A 26778-nucleotide genomic window follows, 5' to 3' on the forward strand; every position below is an offset into this window, starting at 1 on the left:
GAGTCCTATTGGTGGCTGTTGTAGGGTTTGTGCCGCTGGTTCATGGGGTTCTCGGGGGATTTCATCCACTCCTTCTTGAGCAGCTGCCGCAGCTGGCTCAGCCGCATGTTGGGATTGTCCCGCTTGAGCCGCGGCAGCGCCAGCTCCTCGAAGGCGGCGAAGGCGGCGCGGAGGCGGCGCTCGGGGTGGCGCTCCAGGGGCTGCGACACGCTGGGGACACGGAGGGGACAATGTCAGCAGGGTGTGGGGACAGGGATGGACACAGGACAGGGATGGACAGTGCGCTCGGGGTGTGGGGACATGGTGCGCTCGGGGTGGCGCTCCAGGGGCTGCGACACGCTGGGGACACGGAGGGACATTGATCAGGGGGTGTGGACATGGGACAGGGATGGACATGGCCCTCAGGGTGTGGGGACAGGGATGGACACGGGACAGGGATGGACACGGGACATGGGATGGACAGTGCGCTCGGGGTGGCGCTCCAGGGGCTGCGACACACTGGGGACATGGGGACAGTGTCGGGGGGGTGGGGACACGGGACAGGGATGGACATGGCCCTCAGGGTGTGGGGACAGGGATGGACACGGGACACAGGGACACGGGACAGGGATGGACACAGGACAGGGATGGACACAGGACAGGGATGGACACTGCGCTCGGGGTGACACTCCAGGGGCTGCGACACGCTGGGGACACGGGGACAGTGTCAGAGGGGGTGGGGACACGCTGGGGACAGGGGGACACTGAGCACAGGGGGTGGGGACACGGGACACAGGACAGGGATGGACAGTGCACTCGGGGTGGCGCTCCAGGGGCTGCGACACGCTGGGGACATGGGGAGGGACATTGATCGGGGTTAGGGACACGCTGGGGACAGGGGGACAATGTCAGAGGGGTTGGGGACACGGGACACGGGACAGGGATGGACACGGGACAGAGGGACACTGAGCTCAGGGGATGGGGACACGCTGGGGACAGGGGGACAATGTGAGAGGGGGTGGGGACACGCTGGATACGGGCAGGGACACTGATCAGGGAGTGGGGACACGGGACAGGGAGGGACATTGAGCTGAGGGTGTGGGGACAGGGATGGACATGGCCCTCAGGGTGTGGGGACAGAGATGGACACGGGACAGGGATGGACACAGGACAGGGATGGACACGGGACAGGGATGGACACAGGACAGGGATGGACAGTGCGCTCGGGGTGGCGCTCCAGGGGCTGTGACACGCTGGGGACACGGGGACACGGGACAGGGATGGACAGTGCACTTGGGCTGTTTTAGGGGATTCCAGGGGTGTTTTAGGGGTTCCAGAGGGTGTTTTAGGATATTTTAAGGGGTTCCAGGGGCTGTTTTAGGGATCACCCAGGGCTGTTTTTAGGCTGTTTCATGGGTCCCAGGGCTGTTTCAGGATATTTTAGGGATCGCCCAGGGCTGTTTTAGGGGGCCCAAGGCTGTTTTTAGAATATTTAGGGGGTCCCAGGGCTGTTTTAGGACATTTCAGAGGTCCCAGTGCTATTTCAGGGATCCCAGGTTGTTTTTAGGATATTTTAGGGGATTACAGAGCTGGTTTTAGGACATTTTAGGGGTTCCAGGGCTGTTTTAGGGACCACCCAGTGCTGTTTTTAGGCTGTTTCAGGGGTCCCAAGGCTGTTTTTAGGATATTTCAGGAATCCCAGAGTTGGTTTTAGGCTGTTTTAGGGGTCCCAGGGCTGTTTCAGGGGTCCCAGTGGTGTTTTTAGGCTGTTTTAGGGATCACACAGGGCTGTTTTAGGTGTTCCAGGGCTGGTTTTAGGATATTTCAGGGATCCCACAGCTGTTTTAGGGATCACCCAGGGCTGTTTTTAGGACATTTCGGGAATCCCAGAGCTGATTTTTAGGATATTTCAGAGGTGCCAGGGCTGTTTTAGAGATCACCCAGGGCTGTTTCAGGACATTTTAGGGGGTGCCAGGGCTATTTTAGGGGTCCTAGGGCTGTTTTTAGGCTGTTTCATGGGTCCCAGGGCTGTTTTAGGGACATTTCAGAGGTCCCAGGGTTGTTTTAGGATATTTTAGGGATCACCCAGAGCTGTTTCCGGGATATTTCAGGGATCACCCAGTGCTATTTCAGGAGTCCCAGGGCTGTTTTAGGACATTTCAGGGATCCCAGAGCTGTTTTTAGGATATTTCAGGGGTCCCAGGGCTGTTTTAGGATATTTCAGGGATCCCAGGGCTGTTTTTAGGACATTTCAGGGGTCCCAGGGCTGTTTTAGGATATTTCAGGGGTCCCAGGGCTATTTTAGGATGTTTTAGGGATCACCCAGGACTGTTTTTAGGCTGTTTCAGGAGTCCCAGGGCTGTTTTTTGGATATTTCAGGGATCCCAGAGCTGTTTTTAGGATATTTTAGGGACCACCCAGGGCTGTTTTTAGGACATTTCAGGGATCCCAGAGCTGTTTTTAGGACATTTCAGGGGTCCCAGGGCTATTTCAGGATGTTTTAGGGGCTCCCCCACCTGAGGGCAGCGATGGCCTCCTCGATGCTCCGCGCCTCCACCGCGCCCTCCTCGGGCAGCCGCCGGTTCAGGTTCTCCTCCAGGGGCAGCTCCAGGTGGGATTTGTCCTTCTCTGCTGCTGGGGACCAGGCCAGGGGGAAACTCAGTGAGCACGCTGAAAAACTCAGGGTTCTCCAAAAAAATCACAGCTTTTCCCCCCTAAAAAATCAATTTTTCCTCTGGAAAAGTCAATTTTTCCTTTAAAAAACTCAATTTTTCCTCTAAAAAACTCAGGTTTTCAAAAAAAAAATCAATTTTTCCTCTAAAAAGCTCAATGAGCATGCTAAAAAACTCGGGGTTCACCCAAAAAATTCAATTTTTCCTGTAAAATACTCAGTGAGCACGCTGAAAAACTCAGGGTTTCCCAAAAAAAATCACAGCTTTTCCCCCCTAAAATATCAATTTTTTCTCTGCAAAAGTCAATTTTTCCCCTAAAAAACTCGGGTTTTCCCAAAAAAATCAATTTTTCCTCTAGAGAAGTCAATTTTTCCCCTAAAAAATTCAATTTTTCCTCTAAAAAACTTGAGTTTTCCCACAAAAAAAATCAATTTTTCCTCTAAAATACTCAGTGAGCACGCTGAAAAACTCAGGGTTTCCAAAAAAAATCACAGCTTTTCCCCCCTAAAATATCAATTTTTTCTCTGGAAAAGTCAATTTTTCCCCTAAAAAATCAGGTTTTCCCAAAAAAATCAATTTTTCCTCTAAAAACTCAGGTTTTCCCAAAAAAAAAATCAATTTTTCCTCTAAAAACTCATGTTTTCCCAAAAAAATCAATTTTTCCTCTAAAAAATGCAATGAGCACACTGAAAAACTCGGGGTTCCCCAAAAAAAAATCACAGCTTTTTCCCCCCAAAAAATCAATTTTTGCTCTGGAAAAGTCAATTTTTCCTCTAAAAAATTCGATCACGCTGAAAAACTTGGAATTTCCCAAAAAAACCCACAGCTTTTCCCCGCTAAAAAATCAATTTTTCCCATAAAAATGTCAATTTTTCCTCTAAAAACCTCAGGTTTTCAAAAAAAATTCATTTTTTCCTCTAAAAACTCAGGTTTTCCCCCAAAAATTCAATTTTTCCTCTAAAAATCTCAATGAGCATGCCAAAAGACTCAGGTTTTCAAAAAAAATATCAGTTTTTCCTCCAAAAAAATGAATTTTTCCTCTGGAAAAGTCAATTTCTCCTCTAAAAAACTCAATGAGCACACGAAAAAACTCAAGTTTCCAAAAAAAGTCAATAATCATGCTAAAAAACTTGATGTTTCCAAAAAAAATCACAGTTTTTCCCCCTAAAAAAAATCAATTTTTCCTCTAAAAACCTCAATTTTCCCTCTAAAAATCTGTTTTTCCCAAAAAACCCCAATTTTTCCTCTAAAAAAAATCTAATTTTCCTAAATTAAAAAAAAAAATCAGGTTTTTCTGTGGAAGGGGAAATGTGGGATTGGGATTGAGAAATGTGGGAAAGGGATTGGGAAATGTGGGATTGGAAATGTGGGAATGGGAAATGTGGGATTGGGAAATGTGGAAATGGGAAATGTGGGATTGGGAAATGTGGAAATTAAAATGTGGGATTGGGAATGGGAAATGTGGGATTGGGAAATGTGGAAATGGAAATGTGAGATTGACTTTGGGAAATGTGGGATTGGAAAAATTGCAGACATGGAAAATCCAGCAGCACAGGAACAGAAATCCTGGAATTTTTTCCCACTGGAAAAGATCTTTGGGATCCAACCCAACCCCAAACCCCATCCCTAAAGACCTTTGGGAATTCCCAAACTCTCCCAGAGTTCCTGCCCAGCCCAGAATTCCCAGACCTGTGTCCTGCTGCTGCTGCTGTTCCCGGCGCACGCTCTCCTCGATCTGGGCGCGCGTCACCTTCCCGGGATTTCCCTGCTTGGGGCTCTTCCCCTTCAGTTTGGAATCCTCCTCCTCCAGCAGGCGCTGCAGCTCCTTGCGGCGCTCCAGCTGCTCCAGGCGCCGCTTCTCCCGCTCCTCCTGCAACGACAATTCCACATTCCATGGGATGGATGCATGGATGGACTCATGGACTCATGGATGGATTCATGGATGGATCCATGGATGGATCCATGGATGGACTCCTGGATTCATGGATGGATTCAGGGATGGATCCATGGATGGATCCATGGATGGACTCCTGGATTCATGGATGGATCCATGGATGGATTCATGGATTCAGGGATGGATTCAGGGATGGATCCATGGATGGATCCATGGATGGATTCATGGATTCATGGATCAACTCATGGATTCATGGATGGACTCAAGGATGGATCCATGGATGGACTCATGGATTCATGGATGGATTCATGGATGGATCCATGGATGGACTCCTGGATTCATGGATGGATTAATGGATGGATCCATGGATGGATCCATGGATGGACTCCTGGATTAATGGATGGATTCAGGGATGGATCCATGGATGGATCCATGGATGGACTCCTGGATTCGTGGATGGATTCAGGGATGGATCCATGGATGGACTCATGGACTCATGAATGGATCCATGGATGAACTCATGGACTCACGGATTCATGGATGGATGCATGGATGGACTCATGAATGGATTCATGGATGGATCCATGGATGGACTCATGGACTCATGGATCAACTCATGGATTCATGGATGGATTCATGGATGGATCCATGGATGGACTCCTGGATTCATGGATGGATTCAGGGATGGATCCATGGATGGATCCATGGATGGACTCCTGGATTCGTGGATGGATTCAGGGATGGATCCATGGATGGACTCATGGACTCATGAATGGATCCATGGATGAACTCATGGACTCACGGATTCATGGATGGATGCATGGATGGACTCATGAATGGATTCATGGATGGATCCATGGATGAACTCATGGACTCATGGATCAACTCATGGATTCATGGATGAACTCATGGACTCATGGATTCATGGATGGATCCACGGATGGATTCATGGATGGATTAATGGATGGACTAATCCATCCACGAACCCATGAGTTCATCTGTGAATCCATGAGTCCATCCCTCCATGGATCCATCCATAATTCCATGAATCCATCCATGAATCCATTCATAGATCCCTTCATTCATCCATGGAACCTTCCATGGATCCATAGATGGATCCACGGATGGATCCATGGATTCATGGATGGACTCATGCATGGACTCATGGATGGATTCATGGATGGATCCATGGATGGATCCATGGATGGACTCCTCGATTCATGGACGGATTCAGGGATGGATCCATGGATGGACTCATGGATTCATGGATGGATTCAGGGATGGATCCATGGATGGACTCATGGACTCATGAATGGATCCATGGATGAACTCATGGACTCACGGATTCATGGATGGATTCATGGATGGACTCATGAATGGATTCATGGATGGATCCATGGATGAACTCATGGACTCATGGATCAACTCATGGATTCATGGATGAACTCATGGACTCATGGATTCATGGATGGATCCACAGATGGATTCATGGATTCATGGATGGATTCATGGCTGGATCCATGCATGGATCCACGGATGGATCCATGGATGGACTCATGGATGGACTCATGGATGGATTCATGGACGGACTCATGGATGGACTCATGGATGGATTCATGGACGGACTCATGGATCCATGGATGGATTCATGGGTGGATTAACCCATGGATTCATGGATGGATCCATGGATGGATCCACGGATTAATTCATGGATTCATGGATGGATCCATGGAGGCAGCAGCTAAAGCTGCTCCAGGCGCCACTTCTTCCACTCCTCCTGCAATGGGAGATGTTTCTTTGGAATTACAATTCCCACATGCCATGGGATGGACTCATGTATGGGTTCATGGATGGATTAATTCATGGATTCATGGATGGATCCATGGATGGATTAATGGATAGATTAATGGATGGATCCACGGATGAACTCATGGATTCATGGATGGATCCATGGATGGAGCAGCTCCAGCTGCTCCAGGTGCCGCTTCTCCCGCTCCTCCTGCAAGGACAATTCCAATATGGCATGGGATGGACTCAAGGATGGATCCATGGATGGATTCATGGATGGATTCATGGATGGATCCATGGATGGATGAACTCACGGATTCACGGATGGATTCATGGATGGATTCATGGATGGACTCATGGACGGATTCACAGATGGATTCATTAATGGATTCATGGATTCATGGATGGACTCATGGATGAACTCATGGATTCATGGATGGATTCACGGATGGATCATTGGAGGGATCCACAGATTGATCCACGGATGGATTCATGTATGGACTCATGGATTTGTGGATGGAATCATGGATGGACTCATAGATTCATGGACAGATCCATGGATGCAGCAGCTCCAGCTGCTCCAGGCGCCACTTCTCCCACTCCTCCTGGATTTGGAGACGTTTCCTTGGAATGACAATTCCCACATTCCATGGGATGCATTCATGGATGGATTCATGGAGGGATTCATGGATGGATGGAGGGATCCACAGATGGATTTATAGATGGATGGAGGGATCTATGCATAGATTCATGGATGGATCCATGGATGGATTCAGGGATTCATGGATGGATCACTGCAGGGATCCATGGATTGATCCACGGATGGATTCATGGATGACCTCATGGATGGACTCATGGATTCACAGACGGATTCATGGACAGATACACGGATTCATGGATGGATCCATGGAGGGATGGACTCATGGATACATGAACTCATGGATTCATGGATCCATGGGTGGATTAATGGATGGATGGAATGATGGATCCACGGATGTGTGGATGGATCCATGGATTCATGGATGGATCCATGAATGGATCCATGGAGGGACTCCTGGATGGATTCATGGACTCATGGATGGATGGAGGAATCCATGGATGGATTCATGGAGGGATTAATGGATGGACTCATGGATGGACTCACGGATTCACTCATGGATTAATGGATGGATCCACAGATGGATTCATGGATATGCCCATGGATAGATGGAAGGACGGACTCATGGATTCACGGATGGATCCACAGATGGATCCACGGATGGATTCATGGATGAACTCATGGATTCATGGATGGATCCGTGGTTGCAGCAGCTCCAGCTGCCGCTTCTCCCACTCCTCCTGGACACAGATCACGTCACATACTGAATTCCCAAACCACGCCCAGGAATCTGGGAATTCCTTGGGATGGCACCTCTGGAGTGCCAGGACAATCCCAGAGAGGATCCAGGGACCCATGGATGGATCCATGGATGGATGGAGGGATGGATCCATGGATGGAGGAATGGGTCCATGGATGGAGGAATGGATCCATGGATGGATTCATGGATGGATCCATGGATGGACTCATGAATTCATGGATGGATTCATGGATGAACTCATGGATTCATGGATGGATCCATGGATGGACTCATGAATTCATGGATGGATTAATGGATGAACTCATGGATTCATGGAGGGATTCATGGATGGATTCATGAACTCATGGATTCATGGATGGATTCATGGATGGATCCATGGAGGGACTCACGGATTCATGGATGGATTCATGGATGGATTCACGGATGGACTCATGGATTTACGGATGGATTCATGGATGGATTCATGGATGGATCCATGGATGGATTCATTGATTCATGGATGGATTCATGGATGGATTCATGGATGAACTCATGGATTCATGGATGGATCCATGGATGGATTCACAGATGGATTCATTAACGGATCCACGTATGGACTCATGGATTTGTGGATGGACAGACTCATGGATGAAGAGCTGGATTCCCAAACCTCTCCCTCCTCATTCCCAACCCCTCCCCAGGATTTTGGGCACCCCCACCTTCCTCTGCTCCTTCCTCAGGACGTGTTTGTCCTCGTCCTTCCAGAGCTCATCCTCCAGCTCCTGCTGCCGCCGCGCCTCCGCCGCCGCCTTGGCCTCGGCCCTGCGGGCGCGCGCCGCCGCCGACTTGCTGTTCTCCCCCTGGAATTTCTTGGGCATCCCTCAAATCCTCTGGAAAACAAGGAACATTTGGGGATTTTCAAAAATGGATGTGGGTAGGGTTTGGGGTTTTGTTGGTTTTGTTTTTATGGGGTGGGTTGGGAAGGTTTGAGCTGTGGGTGCTTCAGGTTTGTCTGATTTTTAATTTTCCTGGTTCCCCTCAGGAATTCTCAGCTCTTTCCCAGGAAAACTCTCCAGCCTTTTCTCAGGAATTCTCAGCCCTTTCCCAGTTTTTCTCAGGAATTCTCCAGCCCCCTTCCCAGCAAAATTCTCCAGTCCCTTTCCCAAAAAAATTCTCTAACCCCTTCCCAGTTTTCCTCAGGAATTCTCCACCCTCTTCCCTCAGTAATTCTCCAACCCCTTCCCAATTTTCCTCAGGAATTCTCCATCCCTTTGCCAATTTTCCTCAGGAATTCTCCACCCACTTCCCTCAGGAATTCTCCAACCCCTTCCCAATTTTCCTTAAGAATTCTCCATCCCTTTCCCACTTTTCCCCAGAAATTCTCCATCCCTTTCCCACTTTTCCCCAGAAATTCTCCATCCCTTTCCCAATTTTCCCCAGGAATTCTCCAGCCCCTTCCCAGAAATTCTCCAACCTCTTCCCAGTTTTCCTCAGGAATTCTCCATCCCTTTCCCAGTTTTCCTCAGGAATTCTCCACCCTCTTTCCTCAGGAATTCTCCATCCCTTCCCCAATTTTCCTCAGAAATTCTCCATCCCTTTCCCAACTTTCCTCAGGAATTCTCCAACCCCTTCCCCCCCAGAATTTGGAGTTTGCATCCTTGGAATCCTCCAGGGATGAGGATTCCAAACTTTTCCAAGCTTTCCTTTCCCAACTCCTCCAGGAATTTTCCAGCCCCTTTCGCAGATTTTGAGGATTTGGGAGGGGGGAAATGTCCCCAAAACTGAGCACTGGATGGGGGGAAAATTTGGGATCATCCCCCCTGATTCATCCCAACCTCAGATCGGGATAAACCTGGGATAAATTTCCCAGATTTCCTCAGTTTCCAGATCCTGGCTGATCCCAAAGGAATCTGCTCCCTCCAGGCCAAATTCCAGCCTCCCAACCCATGGAAAAGGCACCTGGAAATAAAAAAAAATTTAAAAACCAAACCCTGGTCCAGGGGGATCCACAGCGAGGTGAGAAACTCCTTTAATTTGGATAAACAGCCCCAAAAATGGGCTGGGATTGTTATCCAGGGTGGGAAAAGTCAAATCCAGGGAAAACAGGAGCTTTAAAAACAACCAAACACCGAGGAAATCACAGCTTTGGGAGCTCTGGGGTTGAATCTTTGATTTTAATGACAGATAATGATGAATGAAATTAAAAATGACACGGCAGGGCTGCTCCATTCCCGAGGTTTTCCCAGCCTGGGATGGATGAAATCCTTTCTCCTGCCTGGAACACCCTCAGAACTGTCCCAAAATCCCTTTTATTGCACTCTGACCCTTCCCAAATCCCTTTTCCAACACTCTGGCCCTTCCTAAAATCCCTTTTCTTACACTCTGACCTTTCCTAAAATTCCTTTTCCCACTCTGACCATTCCCAAAATCCTTTTCCTTACACTTTGACCCTTCTTAAAATCCATTTTTCCACTTTGACCCTTCCTAAATCCCTTTTCTTACACTTTGACCCTTCTCAAAATCCTTTCCCCACACTTTAAGCCTTCCTAAAATCCATTTTTCTGCACTTTGACCCTCCCTAAAATCAATTTTCCCCACATTTTAACTCTTCCTAAAATCCCTTTTCCCACTCTGACCCTTCCTAAATCCCTTTTCTTACACTTTGACCCTTCCCAAAATCCTTTCCCCACACTTTAAGCCTTCCTAAAATCCATTTTACCACTTTAACCCTTCCCAAACCCCTTTCCCCACACTTTAACCCTTCCCAAACCCCTTTCCCCACACTTTAACCCTTCCCAAACCCCTTTCCCCACACTTTAACCCTCCCCAAACCCCTTTCCCCACACTTTAACCCTCCCCAAACCCCTTTCCCCACACTTTAACCCTTCCCAAACCCCTTTCCCCACACTTTAACCCCTCCCAAACCCCGTTCCCCACCTCCGAGCCTGCCCAAGGCGCGGGCTCCGGGCAGGGCCCTCACCTGATGGGGACAAAAAGCGACACCGGGACCTGGCGCACCCCCCCCAGACCTCCCCGCCTCGTCCCCCCCCGGGCTCCCCCGCTCCCTCCGCTCCCTCCCTGTCCCCTCAGTCCCGGTCCGGGCCCGTCCCGGTCCCTCAGCCCCGAACCGGGCCCGAACCGGCCCCGCTCCTACCGGGCCCCGCCGCCCCGGCCGTCGCGCGCCTCTTGCGTCATCACCGCGCGCGGCCGCAGCAATGGCGGGAGCGGGCGGGGCGCCGCCGCCGCCATGTTTGTTGAGGGCACGGTTTGGCACGGCTTTGCCGCTGCTTTGAGGGAGCGGCGGAGGAGGGAGCGGAGGGAGCGGAGGGAACGGAGGGATGGGAGGAGATCCCCGATCAGGGCGGAGCTGGAGGAAAAAAATCCGCGGGGAATTGGCACAATGGCCGCCCCCGGCGAGGACCTGCCCGGTTCAAAGATGGCGGCGCCCAGAGGGGCTCCTGAGGGGTGGGCGGGGTCGCTGTCAGACGGGTGGGCGGGGCTTAAAGGGGTGTGGCCCTTTGTCACCTGCGGGAGTCCGCACTGTCACCTGATTGTGGCCATTGTCACCTGACTGTGGTCATTGTCACCTGGGTGTGGCCATTGTCAGCTGATTGTGGCCATTGTCACCTGGATGTGGCCATTGTCACCTGACTGTGGTCATTATCACCTGACTGTGCCCATTGTCATCTGAATGTGGCCATTGTCGCCTGGGTCTGGCCCTTGTCACCTGGGTGTGGCCATTATCGCCTGACTGTGACCACTATCACCTGAATGTGGCCATTGCCACCTGACTGTGGCTATTGTGGCCTGACTGTGACTATTGTCACCTGGGTGTGGCCATTGTCACCTGGGTGTGGCCATTGTCACCTGACTGTGGCTATTGTGGCCTGACTGTGACTATTGTCACCTGGGTGTGGCCATTGTCACCTGGGTGCGGCCATTGTCGCCTGACTGTGGCTATTGTTACCTGACTGTGGCCATTGTCACCTGAGTGGTCTTGATTCCCAAATTCCCCCCCCCACACCTGTCCGTGACCTCCCCACCATTCCAGCCACGTCACCTAAGGGACAGCGGCCGTGTCCCCTCCCTGTCACCCTGTCCCTGTCACCCCCTGTCCCCTCAAGGCCAGGCTCTGTCCAGGATCAGCAGCCCCTTTATTTGTGCCAGCACCGTGTCCCCACCCCGCTGTCCCCGTGTCCCCACCCCGCTGTCCCCATGTCCCCACCCCGCTGTCCCCGTGTCCCCACCCCGCTGTCCCCTACACGTCGCTCTCGGTGACAGTGCCATCCCTGGGGGTGTCACACGGGGGTGTCCCCTCCCCGTCCGGCCTCTCCAGCAGCGCCTGGGTGGCTCCGGCCTTGTCCGGGGGCTCGTCCTGGGGGCTGTTGTCACCCTTGGGGACACCCGAGGGTGTGGCCTTGACGATGTCACACCACAGCACACCCTGGGGACGGTGGCTCTGCCGGGCTGGCCCTGCCGGGAGGGGACACGGTGACAAGGACAGGGTGACAGGGAGGGGTGACAGGGGGTGACAGGGCGCAGTGACACCACGGGTGACACGGCCACCCCTTGCTCACCTGGCAGGAGGCTGAGCAGGGCCCCTGTCCCCACGGTCCCCAGTGTCCCCAAGGCGCCGTAGTACAGGTAGGACATGGAGTAGAACTCAGCCAGGATGGCCGGGCTGGGAGGGGACATGTCACATGTCACTGGTGATGTCACCAGGAATGGGACAGAGGTGACGTCACAGGGATGGGGACAGGAGTGATGTCCCAGGGAATGGGGACAGGGTGATGTCACAGGGATGGGGACAGCGGGGTGACGTCACAGCCAACAGGGACAGCGGGGTGATGTCACCGGGAATGGGACAGGGTGACATCACAGAAATGGGGACAGGAGTGACATCACAGGGATGGGGACAATGGGGTGACATCACAGGAACAGGGACAGAGGGGTGATGTCAGAGCCAGCAGGGACAGGGGTGTGATGTCACAGGGGACAGGGACAGTGGTGTGACGTCACAGCCAGCAGGGACAGGGATGTGATGTCACAGGGGACAGGGACAGTGGTGTGATGTCACAGCCAGCACGGACAGGGGTGTGACATCACAGGGGACAGGGACAGCAAGGTGACATCACAGCCAGCAGGGACAATAATGTGATGTCACAGGGGACCGGGGACAGTGACAGGGACAGGGGACAGGGACAGGGACAGGGGTGTGAAATCACAGCCAGTAGGGACAGGGACATGATGTCACAGGGGACAGTGACAGGGACAGGGACAGAGACAGGGACAGGGACAGGGGTGTGACATCACAGCCATCAAGGACAGGGACGTGATGTCACAGGGGACAGTGACAGCTCTGTGCCACCCCAGGGGACAGTGACAGGGCTGTGCCACCCCAGGGGACAGTGACAAGTCTGTGCCATCCCAGGGGACAGTGACAGTTCCGTGCCACCCCAAGGGACAGTGCCACTCCCGCGCTGTCCCCTCCCCGCTCACCGCAGCGGGTCCGGCGGTGGCGCGGGCAGGGCGGTGACGCTGGTGACGTTGGTGACATTGGTGACGTTGGTGACATTGGTGACGTTGGTGACATTGGTGGCGTTGCGGGGCGGACACATTGTCCCCGAGGTTGGCAGCACCCCCATGGTGGCCGCGCTGGGCGGGTACAGGGTGGCACCAACGGCCACCCACAGGGACAGTGCCAGGCCCACGGCCAGACCCCCCAGCACGGCCTGTGACAGGGATGGGGACAGGGACAGGGATGGGACAGGGACAGGGACAGGGATGGGACAGGGACAGGGATGGGACAGGGACAGGGATGGGACAGGGACAGGGACAGGGATGGGACAGGGACAGGGATGGGACAGGGACAGGGACAGGGACAGGGATGGGACAGGGATGGGACAGGGACAGGGACAGGGATGGGACAGGGACGGGGACAGGGACAGGGACAGGGATGGGACAGGGATGGGACAGAGGGGTCAGCACAGCCTGGGGCGTCTGGGGAGACCGTCCCAAAAATCCCAAATATCCCAAATATGGCTGTGCTGAATGGCAGAACCCCCAAACTCGCAAATCCCCCAAACCCCACACCCCAAATCCCTAAACCCCAATCCCCCAATCTCCCAAACCCCAATCCCTACACCCCAAACCCCAAACTCCAAATCCCCAAATCCCCAAAACCTCAAACCCAATCTCCTACACTCCAATCCCCACACCCCAAACCCCAAATCACTCATACCCCACACCCCAAACACCAAATTCCCCAAACCCAAACCCTGAACCCCAAATCCCCCATCCCAATCCCCCACACCTGAAACTCCAAATCCCAAACCCCACACCCCAACCCTCAAAAACCTCACACCCCAAACCCAAACCCCAAACTCCCCACATCCCAATCCCCCAAATCCCCAAACCCCACACCCCAAATCCCCAAACCCCAAAACCCAAATCCCCCACATCCCAATTCCCCACACCTGAAACCCCAAATCCCAAACCCCAAACCCCAATCCCCCAAACCCAATCCTCCACACCCCGATCCCTAATCCCCCAAACCCCACACCCCAAACTCCAAATACCCCACACCCCAAACACCAACCCAAATCCCCCACGCCCCAAACCCCAAATCCCAAACTCCAAACCCCAAATCCCCCCAAACCCCAATTCCCCACACCTCAGGCCCTCACACCCCAAATCCCCAAACCCCACACTCCAATCCCCAAAAACCCCAAACCCCAAACCCTGAAATCCCCCAAACCCAAACCCCAAACCCCAAATCCCAAACCCCACACCGCAATCCTCAAAAACCCCAAATCACCCAAACCCCAAATCCCCCACACCCCAAATCCCCAAACCCCAACTCCCCCAAACCCCAATCCCTGAAAACCCCAAATCCCCCAAACCCCACACCCCAAACTCCAAATACCCCACGCCCCAAATCCCAAACCTCAAATCCCCAAACCCCAAATCTCCACACCCCAAACCCTGAAAACCCCACACCCCAATCCCCCAAACCCAAACCCCTCAAACCTCCAATCCCCACACCCCAAACCCCACACCCTCAACCCCAAATCCCCCAATCCCCTCACCCCACACCCAAACCCCAATCCTCGAAAACCCCAAACCCCAAATCCTCAACCTCCCCCACCCCAAATCCCAAAACCCACACCCCAAACCCCCCAAACCCAATCCCCCACATCTCCAATCCCACATCCTCAACCCCAAACCCCAAATCCCCCAAATCCCCCACATCCCAATCCCCCACACCCTAAACCCAATCCCCACACCCCAATTCTCAAAAACCCCAAACCCCAAACCCAAACCCACACCCCAAATCCCCCACACCCCAAACCCCAAACCCCAAATCCCACAAACCCAATTCCCCACTCCCCCAATCCGCACACCCCACACCCCAAACTCCAAATCCCCAACACCCCAACCCCCAAATCCCCAAATCCCCCACACCCCAAATCCCAAATCCCCCAAACCCCAAACCCCAAACCCCAACCCCCCCGATTCTCACGGCGCTGCCGCAGCGGGGCACGAACATTCCCAGCACGAAGGCTCCGAGCAGGGGCCCGCTGATCACCCCCATCACCGTGAACGAGCCCTGCGGTTTGGGGTTTTTATGGGGCGGCTTTGGGGTCTGTGAGAGCCCCAGGGGGCGCCTGGCACTGCCCCAACCGCCCCTCCCTGAGAGGTCTCTGGGTGCCACCAGAGCGTGGCCATGTCCCCTCTGTGTCCCCAATGTGTCCCTGCTTCAATGGGCACTGACAGCAGGGGGGTTTAGGGGGTTTCGGGTTTTTTGGGGTTTTTTGGGGAGGTTTTTGGGGTCTGGGAGAGCTCCAGGGGCCGCCTGGCACTGCCCCAATCCCCTCCTTCCTCAAGGGCTGTCCGGGTGCCACCAGAGCGTGGCCGTGTCACCTCTGTGTCCCTGAATCAATGGGCAGTGACAGCGAGGCGGGGTTTGGGGTTTTTGGGGTTTTTATGGGGCGGTTTTGGGGTCTGGGAGAGCTCCAGGGGTGCCTGGCACTGCCCCAACCCCTCCTCCTCAAGGGCTCTCCGTGTGCCACCAGAGCGTGGCCCTGTCCCCTCTGTGTCCCCAGTGTGTCCCCACTCAGGTGGGCAGTGACAGTTTGACGTGGGGAGGGGTTTGGGGTTTTGGGGGATTTTTTTGGGGAGGTTTTTGGGGTCTGGGGGAGCTCCAGGGTATGCCTGGCACTGTCCCAACAACCCTTCCTTAAGGGCTCTCCGGGTGTCACCAGAGCGTGGCTGTGTCCCCTCTATGTCCCCTCTGTGTCCCCAATGTGTCCCTGAATCAATGGGCAGTGACAGTGGGAAGGGGTTTGGGGTTTTGGGGTTTTTTTGGAAGGTTTATGGGGTTTGGGAGAGCTCCAGGGTGTGCCTGGCACTGCCCCAACCCCCCCCTCCCCGAGAGCTCTCTGGGTGTCACCAGAGCGTGGCCGTGTCCCCTCTGTGTCCCCAGTGTGTCCCCAGTGTGTCCCTGCTCCGATGGGCACTGACAGCAGGGAGGTTTAGGGGATTTGGGGTTTTTGGGGTTTTTTATGGGGCGGTTTTGGGGTCTGGGAGAGCTCCAGGGGGTGCCTGGCACTGCCCCAACCCCCTTTCCTCAATGGCTCTCCAGGTGTCACCAGAGCATGGCCGTGTCCCCTTTGTGTCCCCAGTGTGTCCCCAGTGTGTCCCCGCTCGGGTGAGCAGTGACAGCAGGGAGGGGTTTTGGGGATTTGGGGTTTTTGGGGTTTTTTATGGAGTGGGTTTAGGGTCTGGGAGAGCTCCAGGGGGTGCCTGGCACTGCCCCAACCCCCCCTCCCCGAGAGCTCTCTGGGTGTCACCAGAGCGTGGCCGTGTCCCCTCTGTGTCCCCTCTGTGTCCCCTTTGTGTCCCCACTCCGATGGGCACTGATATTGGGGAGGGGTTTAGGGGGTTTGGGGTTTTTGGGGTTTTTTATGGGGCGGTTTTGGGGTCTGGGAGAGCTCCAGGGGGTGCCTGGCACTGCCCCAACCTCAAGGGTTCTCCGGGTGCCACCAGAGCGTGGCCATGTCCCCTCTGTGTCCCCTCTGTGTCCCCTCTGTGTCCCCAATGTGTCCCTGGATCAATGAGCAGTGACAGTGGGGAGGGGTTTGGGGATTTTTGGTTGTTTGGGGTTTTTATGGGGTGGTTTTGGGGTCAGGGAGAGCTCCAGGGGGTGCCTGGCTCTGCCCCAACCCCCCTTTCCTCAAGGGCTCTCCAAGTGCCACCAGAGCGTGGCCCTGTCCCCAGTGTGTCCCCAATGTGTCCCCAATGTGTCCCTGCTTCGATGGGCACTGACAGCAGGGGGGTTTAGGGGGTTTCGGGTTTTTTGGGGTTTTTTCGGGAGGTTTTTGGGGTCTGGGGGAGCTCCAGGGCGCGCCTGGCTCTGCCCCAATCCCCGCTCCTCAAGGGCTGTCCAGGTGCTACCAGAGCGGGGCCGTGTCCCCATCGTGTCCCCTCTGTGTCCCCAATGTGTCCCCGCTTCAATGGGCACTGATATTGGGGAGGGGTTTAGGGGGTTTGGGGTTTTTGGGGTTTTTTATGGGGCGGTTTTGGGGTCTGGGAGAGCTCCAGAGGGTGCCTGGCACTGCCCCAATCCCCGCTCCTCAAGGGCTCTCCGGGTGTCACCAGAGCGTGGCCGTGTCCCCAGTGTGTCCCCAATGTGTCCCTGAATCAATGGGCAGTGACAGTGGGGAGGGTTTTAGGGGATTTGGGGTTTTGCGGTTTTTTGAGAGGATTTTAGGGTCCGGGAGAGCTCCAGGGAACACCTGGCACTGCCCCAATCCCCCCTCCCCGAGAGCTCTCCAGGTGTCACCAGAGCGTGGCTGTGTCCCCTCTGTGTCCCCTCTGTGTCCCCTCTGTGTCCCCTTTGTGTCCCCACTCCGATGGGCACTGATATTGGGGAGGGGTTTAGGGGTTTTGGGGTTTTTTTGGGAGGTTTTTGGGGTCTGTGAGAGCTCCAGGGGGTGCCTGGCACTGCCCCAACCTCAAGGGTTCTCCGGGTGCCACCAGAGCGTGGCCGTGTCCCCTCTGTGTCCCCATCGTGTCCCCAGTGTGTCCCCGCTCAGGTGTGCAACGACAGTGGGGAGGGGATTTGGGGATTTGGAGGTTTGGGGGTTTGGGGGATGGTAGAAGGTTGGGGAGGGGATTTGGGGTTTTTTTTGAGGGGGCAGAAGGTTGGGGAGGGGATTTGGGGTTTTTTGGGGGATGATAGAAGGTTGAGGAGGGGATTTGGGGTTTTTTGGGGGATGATAGAAGGTTGAGGAGGGGATTTGGGGTTTTTTGGGGGATGATAGAAGGTTGAGGAGGGGATTTGGGGTTTTTTTGGGGGGTGTAGAAGTTTGAGGAGTGGATTTGGGGTTTTTTTGGGGGGCTCTCACCTGCAGGACGCCCCCTCCCAGCAGCGAGGACAGAGCGGCCACGGTGATGCACGAGGTGCCGTAGGTGAGAGCTGGGGATGGGGGATTGGTATGGGATTGATAAGGGATTGATATGGGATTGATGGGATTGGTATGGGATTGGGATGGGATTGATGGGATTGATACGGGATTGGAATTGATGGGACTGGTATGGGATTGATGGGATTGATGCGGTTGATGGGATGGGATTTATGGGATTTATGGGATGGGATTGCTGGGATTGATATGGGATTGGTGGGATTTATAGGATTGGGATGGGATTGATATGGGATTGGTGGGATTGAGATTGATGGGATTTATGGGATGGGATTGATATGGGATTGGTGGGATTGATATGGGATTGATGGGATTGGTGGGATTGATATGGGATTGGTGGGATTGGGATTGATGGGATTGATGGGATGGGATTGATATGGGTTTGGTGGGATTGGTGAGATCAGATTTATGGGATTTATGGGATTGCATTGATGGGGTTGATGGATGGGATGGGATGGGATGGGATTGGATGGCACAGCCTGGCACATTCCAGGACGAGGTGACATCCCTGGGGGTCCCAGCTCCCTGTGAGGTCACACACCCCTGGGGGGTCCCTCGGGGTCCCTGCGGGTGACACTCACACATCCCCCAGTGACACTCACACATCCCCGGGGGGGGTTCCCTGGGGGTCCCGGGGGTGTCCCCGGGGTGACACTCACACAGCCCCTGTGGGGTCACACAGCCCCGGGTGTCACCTGGGTGTCCCCTGGGTGTGACACTCACACATCCCCGGGGGTGTCCCCTGTGTTGTCCCCGGGGGTGACACTTACACAGCCCCTGTAGGGTCACACATCCCTGGGGGTCCCTGGGGGGTCCCTGTGGTGTCCCCCAGGTGTTCCCGGGGGTGACACTCACAGAGCCCCGGGTGACACTCAGCCCCTGGTGTCCCCTGGGTGTCCCCTGCGTGTCCCCTGGATGTCCCCTGTGTTGTCCCCAGGGGTGACACTCTCACAGTCCCTGGGTGTCGCCAGGGGTGACACTCACACAGCCCCGGGGGTCTCTGGGGTGTCCCCTGTGTGTCCCCGCTGTGACACTCACAGAGCCCCTGTGTTGTCCCCAGGGTGACACTCACACATCCCCGCTGTGACACTCACAGAGCCCCTGTGTTGTCCCCAGGGGTGACACTCACACATCCCCGGGTGACACTCACAGAGCCCCTGTGTTGTCCCCAGGGTGACACTCACACATCCCCGCTGTGACACTCACAGAGCCCCGGGGGTGACACTCACACATCCCTGGGGGTCCCTGGGGGGTCCCTGTGGTGTCCCCTGGGTGTCCCCCGGGTGTCCCCTGGGTGTCCCCGCGGTGACACTCACAGAGCCCCTGTGTTGTCCCCAGGGGTGACACTCACACATCCCCGCTGTGACACTCACAGAGCCCCTGGTGTCCCCTGGGTGTCCCCTGTGTTGTCCCAGGTGTGACACTCAGCCCCTGGGGTGTCTCTGTGGTGTCCCCTGGGTGTCCCCCGGGTGTCCCCGCTGTGACACTCACAGAGCCCCTGTAGGGTCACACATCCCTGGGTGTCCCTGGCGTCCCCCGGGTGTCCCCCGTGTGTCCCCCGTGTGTCCCCACGGTGACACTCACAGAGCCCCTGTGTTGTCCCCCAGCTGTCCCCAGGGGTGACACTCACAGAGCCCCTTGCCGATCAGCGCCAGCCTCCGCGGGCTGAGCGCGGGCAGCCGCGGCCTCACCAGATCCTCCACGGTCACCGCGGCCATGGCGTTGATGGAGGTCGAGGCCGTGCTGGGCACGGGGAGGGGGGTCCCGTCACCCCCAGACCCCAAAATCCACCCCCCACCCCAAAACCTTCCTGCCAAAATCCACCCCCACCCCAAAACCTTCCTGCCAAAATCCCCCGGCCCTAAATCCGCCCCCAGGGTGCCGCTCCCAGCTGTGCTGCACAACAGCACCACCCCAAATCCCCAAAATCCCCCAAATCCCCTCCCCGAATCCCCTAAATCCCATCCCCAAACCCCCTCCCCAAATCCCCCAAAATCCCTTCCCCAGATCCCCCAAATCCCCCGGCCCCAAATCCCCTCCTCAAATCCCCCAAATCCCTTTCCCAAATCCCCTCCCCAAACCCCCTCCCAAATCTCACAAATCCCCCTCCCCAAATCCCTCAATCCCTTCCCCAAGCCCCCTCCCCGAATCCCCTAAATCCCCTCCCCAAATCCCCTCCCCAAATCCCCCAAATCCCCCAAATCCCCTCCCCAAATCCTCTCCCCAAATCCCTCCCCCAAATCCCTCAAACTTCCCAAACCCCCCAGATTTTAAAATTTTCTAAACCCCCCAAACCCCCCAAACTCTCAAACCTCCCAAGCCCCCATAATCCCCGATTTTTAATTTTTTTTAATCCCCCAAACCCCCCAGACCCCTCAGACCCCCCAGACCCCCAAAATCCCAGGGTGCAGACCCCTCCTCACCTGAGGGTGCCGCTGTAACCGCAGGCCAGGAACCCAAACCTCCAAATTAACCCTGACCCCCCAAATCCCCCAAATCCCACAAACCCCTCAGACCCCTTAGAACCCCCAAATCCCCCAAATCCCGGGGTTCAGACCCCTCAGACCCCCCCTCACCCAAGGGTGCCGCTGTAGGCGCAGGCCAGGAACAGCCCCGGCACCCAAACCCCCCAAACCCCACAAATTAACCCAAATCCCCCAAAGCCCCCAGACCCCTCAAACCTCCCAGACCCCCAAAATCCCGGGGTGCAGAACCCCCAGACCCCCCAGACCCCTCAGACCCCTTGTGGGACCCCCCTCCCCTGAGGGTGCCACTGTAGGTGCAGGCCAGGAACAGCCCCGGCACCCAAACCCCAAATTAACCCAAATTAACCCTAACCCCCCAAATTAACCCTGACCCCAAATCCCCTAAAACCCCCAGACCCCTCAGACCCCCCCAAACCCCCCAGAACCCCAAATCCCGGGGTTCAGACCCCCCTCGTGGGACCCCCCCTCACCTGAGGGTGCCGCTCTAGGCGCAGGCCAGGAACCCAAACCCCCAAATTAACCCTGACCCCAAATCCCCCCCAAATCCCCCAAACCCCACAAACCCCACAAACCCCACAAACCCCCAAATTAACCCAAATCCCACAAACCCCCCAAACCCCACAAACCCCCAAATCCCCCCCAGACCCCACAGACCCCTCAGACCCCCCAGACCCCCCCTCACCTGAGGGTGCCGCTGTAGGCGCAGGCCAGGAACAGCCCCGGCACCCAAACCCCAAATTAACCCAAATTAACCCAAATCCCCCAAATTAACCCAAACCCCACAAATCCCCCAAAGCCCCCAGACCCCCCAAAGCCCCCAGACCCCTCTGGGACCCCCCCTCACCTGAGGGTGCCGCTGTAACTGCAGGCCAGGAACAGCCCCAGGAACCCAAACCCCCAAATTAACCCAAACTCCCCAAATTAACCCTGACCCCAAATCCCCCAAATCCCCCAAAACCCCCAAAGCCCCAAATCCCCCCCAGACCCCCCAGACCCCCAAATCCCCCTCAGACCCCTCTCAGACCCCCCCTCACCTGAGGGTGCCGCTGTAACCGCAGGCCAGGAACCCAAACCTCCAAATTAACCCTGACCCCAAATCCCCCAAATTAACCCAAACCCCACAAACCCCACAAACCCCTCAAACCCCCCAGACCCCCCAAATCCCGGGGTTCAGACCCTCCTCGTGGGACCCCCCCTCACCTGAGGGTGCTGCTGTAACCGCAGGCCAGGAACAGCCCCAGGAACCCAAACCCCCAAATTAACCCTGATCCCAAATTAACCCTGACCCCAAACCCCCCCCAAACCCCCCAAATCCCCCAAACCCCACAAACCCCACAAACCCCCAAATCCCCCACAGACCCCTCAGACCCCTCAGACCCCTCCTCACCCAAGGGTGCCGCTGCAGGCGCAGGCCAGGAACAGCCCTGGCACCCAAACCCCTCAAACCTCCCAAACCCCCCAAATCCCCCAAATCCCCCAAACCCCACAAACCCCTCAGACCCCCCAGACCCCCCAGACCCCCCAGACGCCCTCAGACCCCCCAGACCCCCTCAGACCCCCCAAATCCCCCAAATCCCCCAAATCCCCCAAACCCCACAAACCCCTCAGACCCCCCAGACCCCCCAGGCCCCCCCTCACCTGAGGGTGCCGCTGTAGGTGCAGGCCAGGAACCCAAACCCCCAAATTAACCCTGACCCCAAATCCCCCAAATTAACCCAAATCCCCCAGACCCCTCAGACCCCCCAGACCCCACAGACCCCCCAGACCCCCCCTCACCTGAGGGTGCCGCTGTAGGCGCAGGCCAGGAACAGCCCCGGCACGCCCGGGGCGCTCTCGAAGATGTCCAGGACCAGGTAGGGCATGTACTGGGGGGAGGGGAGGGGAGGGGGGTAAAGGGGGTGCGACCCCCGGGGGGACCCCAAAAACCACCAGGGTACCCCCAAATTCCCGTCCCGCTGCTTCAGGGGGTGCTGGAAGGGAACAGGACCCGGGGGGACCCCAAAAACCACCGGGATCACCCCCAAATTCTCATCCCGCTGATACAGGGGGTCCTGGAAGGGAACAGGACTCCAGGGGGACCCCAAAACTCCCTGGGACCACCCCAAATTCCCGTCCCACTGCCTCAGGGGGTCCTGGAAGGGAACAGAACCCAGGGGGACCCCAAAAACCTCCTGGGATCACTCCCAAATTCCCGTCCTGTTGCCTCAGGGGGTCCTGGAAGGAATTCAGACCCCAAGGGACCCCAAAAATCACCGGGAGCCCCCAAATTCCCATCCCACTGCTTCAGAGGGTCCTGGAAGGGGACAGGACACCACAGGACCCCAAAAACATCCTGGGAACCCCGAAATTCTCATCCCACTGCCTCAGGGGGTCCTGGAAGGGAACAGAACCCGAGGGACCCCAACCCCAGCAGTGACCCCTCTGCGAGGGATGTCCTGGAAGGGCACAGAACCCCAAATCCCCTGTGACACCCCGGCAGGTCCTGGAAGGGAACAGGACCCCAAAACCCCCTGTAACCCCGCTACTTTGGGATGTCCTGGAAGGGCACAGAACCCCAAAACCCTTTTGACACCCCGACAGGTCCCGGAAGGGAATAGGACTCCAAAGGACCCCAAACCCCCTGTGACCCCCGGCAGGTCCTGGAAGGGGACAGGACCCCGAGGGACCCCAACCCAGCTGTGACCTCGGCAGGTCCTGGAAGGGAACAGAGCCCCAAAACCCCTGTGACCCCCAAAGACCCTGGAAGGGAACAGGAACCCAAAACCCCCTGTGACCCCCGCAGGTCTTGGAAGGGAACAAGACCCCAAAACCCCCTGTGACCCCCGACAGGTCCTGGAAGGGAACAAGACCCCAAAACCCCTGTGACCCCTAAAGATCCTGGAAGGGAACAGGACCCCAAACCCCCTGAGACCCCGGCAGGTCCTGGAAGGGAACAGGACCCCGAGAGACCCCAACCCCAGCAGTGACCCCCCGGCAGGTCCTGGAAGGTCACAGAACCCCAAACTCCCTGTGACACCCCGGTAGGTCCTGGAAGAGAACAGGACCACAAAACCCCCTGTGACTCCAACAGGTCCTGGAAGGGCACAGAACCCCAAAACCCCTGTGACCCCGAAAGATCCTGGAAGGAAACAGGACCCCGAGGGACCCCAAACCCCCTGTGACACCCCGGCAGGTCCTGGAAGGGAACAGAACCCCAAAAACCCCTGAGACCCCGGCAGGTCCTGGAAGGGAACAAGACCCCAGAGGGACCCCAAACCCAGCAGTGACCCCTCTGCCAGGGAGGTCCTGGAAGGGAACAGGACCCCAAAACCCCTGTGACCCCCGGCAGGTCCTGGAAGGGCACAGAACCCCCAAATCCCCTGTGACACCCGGCAGGTCTTGGAAAGGAACAGAACCCCAAATCCCCTGTGACACCCGGCAGGTCCTGGAAGGGCACAGAACCCCAAACCCCTGTGACCCCGGCAGGTCCTGGAAGGGAACAGAACCCCAAAACCCCCTGTGACTCCAACAGGTCCTGGAAGGGAACAGAACCCCAAACCCCCTGTGACCCCCGGCAGGTCCTGGAAGGGAACAGGACCCCGAGAGACCCCAAAACCCCTGTGACCCCTTTGCCAGGGAGGTCCTGGAAGGGCACAGAACCCCAAACCCCTGTGACCCCGGCAGGTCCTGGAAGGGAACAGGACCCCAAAACCCAGCTGTGACCCCGACAGGTCCTGGAAGGGAACAAGACCCCAGAGGGACCCCAAACCCAGCAGTGACCCCTCTGCCAGGGAGGTCCTGGAAGGGAACAGAACCCCAAACCCCCTCTGACCCCGGCAGGTCCTGGAAGGGCACAGAACCCCAAACTCCCTGTGACACCCCGGCAGGTCCTGGAAGGGCACAGAACCCCAAACTCCCTGTGACCCCGGCAGGTCCTGGAAGGACACAAAACCCCAAACCCCCTGTGACCCCCGGCAGGTCCTGGAAGGGAACAGAACCCCAAAACCCCTGTGACCCCGCTAATTTGGGATATCCTGGAAGGTCACAGAACCCCAAACCCCCTGTGACCCCGGCAGGTCCTGGAAGGGAACAGAACCCCAAACCCCCTGTGACCCCGGCAGGTCCTGGAAGGTCACAGGAGCGCGGGCCGGACCTGGTCGGGCGCGGCGATGGCCCCGGCCAGCAGCGGGTCACAGTGGCGATAGAGCGCGAACATGACGAGCCCGCAGGCCACAGCGCTGGCCACGATGCACACGAGCCCCGCTTGATTGACCAGCAGGGCCCTGCGGGGGGGCACAGGTCCTGCCAGGGCACTGGAGACCGGCCAGGTCCTGGCAGGGTTCCTAAGGGGGGGTTCAGTCTGTGTAGGGGCTGTGTTGGGTCCTTGCAGGGGAATTCGGGGGAATTCGGGGTCCATAAAGGGGTGCCAGGTCCTGGCAGGGGAATTCGGGGTCACTAAAAGGGTGTCAGGTCCTGGCAGGGCGTGAGGGGTCCTGGCAGGGTCCCTAAGAGGGGCTCAGTCCGTGTAGGGGATGAGTGTTTGGTCCTTGCAGGGAAATTCAGGGGAATTCAGGGTCGCTAAAGGAGTGCCAGGTCCTTGCAGGGGAATTCAGAGTCCCTAAAAGGGTGAAAGGTCCTGGCAGAGGTGTCAGGGGAATTCAGGGTCCCTAAAAGGGTGAAAGGTCCTGGCAGAGGTGTCAGGGGAATTCAGGGTCACTTAAAGGGGTGCCAGGTCCTTTCAGGGGAATTCAGGGTGACTAAAAGGGTGAAAGGTCCTTTCAGGGGAATTCAGAGGAATTCAGGGTCCATAACGGGGTGCCAGGTCCTGGCAGGGCACTGCAGCCACTCCCAGTGCATTCCCTGATCCCTGGGAGCCTCCAGAGCGGGATCCAGCCGATCCCTGGGATCCACCCGATCCCCAGACACTGTGGATCCCCACACCCAGCTGATTCCCAGACCAAATAAATCCCCAGAATCCATCCAACCCCTGGATCCACCCAATCCCCAGATCCAGACCCCTCTGATCCCCGACCCCTCTGATCCCCGACCCAGTGGATCCCCGGGCCCATCTGACCCAGTCCCAGTGGATCCCCAGATCCTGTCAATCCCCAGACACAGTCAATCCCCAGACCCCTCTGACCCCCAGACCCATCTGATCCCGGCCCCAGGGTCCCAGCAGATCCCAGGCCCAGCAGATCCCAGCCTCATCTGATCCCCAGCCCCAGCAGATCCCAGCCCCAGTTGATCCCAGCTCCAGGGTCCCAGCAGATCCCGGGCCCAGTGGATCCCAGTCCCAGCATATCCCATTCCCAGCAGATCCCGGTCCCAGTGGATCCTGGCCCCAGCAGATCCCGAGCCCAGCAGATCCCAGTGCCAGTTGATCTCAACCCCAGCAGATCCCAGTCCCAGCAGATCCCAGTCCCAGCAGATCCCGTTCCCAGCAGATCCCAGTTCCAGCAGATCCCATTCCCAGCAGATCCCGTTCCCAGCAGATCCCAGCCCCACCAGATCCCGGTCCCAGCAGATCCCCAGACCCATCTGATCCCGGCCCCAGTGGATCCCAGTCCCAACCTATCCCAGTCCCAGCTGATCCCATTCCCAGCAGATCCCAGCCCCATCTGATCCCAGCAGATCCCAACCCCAGTAGGTCCCAGCAGATCCCAGTAGATCCCATCTGATCCCATCCCCAGCAGATCCCATCCCCAGCAGATCCCATTCCCAGCAGGTCCCAGTAGGTCCCAGCAGATCCCAGTTGATCCCAGTAGGTCCCAGCAGATCCCAGCAGATCCCATCCCCAGCAGATCCCAGCCCCGCTCACAGCTTGGCCTCCCTCTCGCTCCTGCAGGCCACGTAGCGCTGCACCTGCGCCTGGTTGACGCCGTACATGGAGAGCCAGAGCAGAGACCCCCCCAGCACGAAGGTCCAGAGCGTGTACCGGCGCCGGGGGTCGGGGTCAAAGCTGGGGACACACAAAAACGGGGAAGGGTCACCCCAAAACCCAAACAGGGGGTCAGAGAGACACCCCAAAACCCAACAGGGGGTCAGGGAGTCACCCCAAAACCCAACAGGGGGTCAGGGAGTCACCCCAAAACCCAACAGGGGGTGAGAGGGGATGGGAGTGACCCCACAGCGTGTACCGGCGCCGGGGGTCGGGGTCAA

General features: G+C 56.4%; 3 protein-coding genes across 8 annotated transcripts in view; 1 reads left to right on the forward strand and 2 right to left on the reverse strand.

Annotated features, from left to right (window-relative positions):
- Nucleotides 1–10889, reverse strand: LOC117008539 (coiled-coil domain-containing protein 124-like). Of its 6 annotated transcripts, XM_033082484.2 has the most exons (6): nucleotides 10825–10850; nucleotides 9506–9629; nucleotides 8390–8560; nucleotides 4341–4521; nucleotides 2496–2613; nucleotides 1–210 (listed from the first exon to the last, which is right to left on the reverse strand). In XM_033082484.2, exons 3-6 carry the CDS (start codon nucleotides 8546–8548, stop codon nucleotides 6–8), a joined length of 663 nt encoding a protein of 220 aa, XP_032938375.1. In that variant the 5' UTR covers nucleotides 8549–8560; nucleotides 9506–9629; nucleotides 10825–10850; the 3' UTR covers nucleotides 1–5. The 6 variants fall into 6 exon arrangements, with proteins under 6 accessions (XP_032938375.1, XP_032938377.1, XP_032938376.1 ...); XM_033082486.2 differs by lacking the exon at nucleotides 9506–9629 and having other exon boundaries at nucleotides 10825–10889; XM_033082485.2 differs by lacking the exon at nucleotides 10825–10850 and having other exon boundaries at nucleotides 9523–10375.
- LOC117008248 (sodium/iodide cotransporter-like) lies at nucleotides 10821–26505 on the reverse strand. Its single transcript, XM_033081927.1, has 10 exons — nucleotides 26438–26505; nucleotides 24773–24902; nucleotides 22417–22505; nucleotides 19785–19897; nucleotides 18080–18150; nucleotides 15193–15279; nucleotides 13170–13402; nucleotides 12248–12351; nucleotides 11933–12143; nucleotides 10821–11169 (listed from the first exon to the last, which is right to left on the reverse strand). Exons 1-10 carry the CDS (start codon nucleotides 26503–26505, stop codon nucleotides 10821–10823), a joined length of 1455 nt encoding a protein of 484 aa, XP_032937818.1.
- Nucleotides 26504–26778, forward strand: part of LOC117008249 (F-BAR domain only protein 1-like) — a 21269-nt gene continuing 20994 nt past the window's right edge. Inside the window, exon 1 of the mRNA XM_033081928.2 lies at nucleotides 26504–26539. Within this exon, the coding sequence (XP_032937819.2) occupies nucleotides 26504–26539 (36 nt within the window). The remainder of the gene's footprint in view (nucleotides 26540–26778) is intronic.

This window comes from Catharus ustulatus, chromosome 29, assembly GCF_009819885.2.
Source record: "Catharus ustulatus isolate bCatUst1 chromosome 29, bCatUst1.pri.v2, whole genome shotgun sequence".
NCBI classification, from domain to species: Eukaryota; Metazoa; Chordata; class Aves; order Passeriformes; family Turdidae; genus Catharus; species Catharus ustulatus.

What these genes read in the sequence shown, in the direction of transcription:
- LOC117008539 (XM_033082486.2), bottom strand. Translation starts at nt 8,548, where the DNA reads ATGCCCAAGAAATTCCAGGGGGAGAACAGCAAGTCGGCGGCGGCGCGC. An exon ending in TGAGGAAGGAGCAGAGGAAG is followed by an intron (nt 4,522 to 8,389) that starts GTGGGGGTGCCC and finishes TTGTCGTTGCAG; the next exon opens with GAGGAGCGGGAGAAGCGGCG. An exon ending in GAGGCCATCGCTGCCCTCAG is followed by an intron (nt 211 to 2,495) that starts GTGGGGGAGCCC and finishes CCGTGTCCCCAG; the next exon opens with CGTGTCGCAGCCCCTGGAGC.
- LOC117008248 (XM_033081927.1), bottom strand. Translation starts at nt 26,505, where the DNA reads ATGTACGGCGTCAACCAGGCGCAGGTGCAGCGCTACGTGGCCTGCAGG. An exon ending in TGGGAGGGGGCGTCCTGCAG is followed by an intron (nt 15,280 to 18,079) that starts GTGAGAGCCCCC and finishes CCCAAACCGCAG; the next exon opens with GGCTCGTTCACGGTGATGGG. An exon ending in CCTGCTCAGCCTCCTGCCAG is followed by an intron (nt 12,144 to 12,247) that starts GTGAGCAAGGGG and finishes CCCTCCCGGCAG; the next exon opens with GGCCAGCCCGGCAGAGCCAC.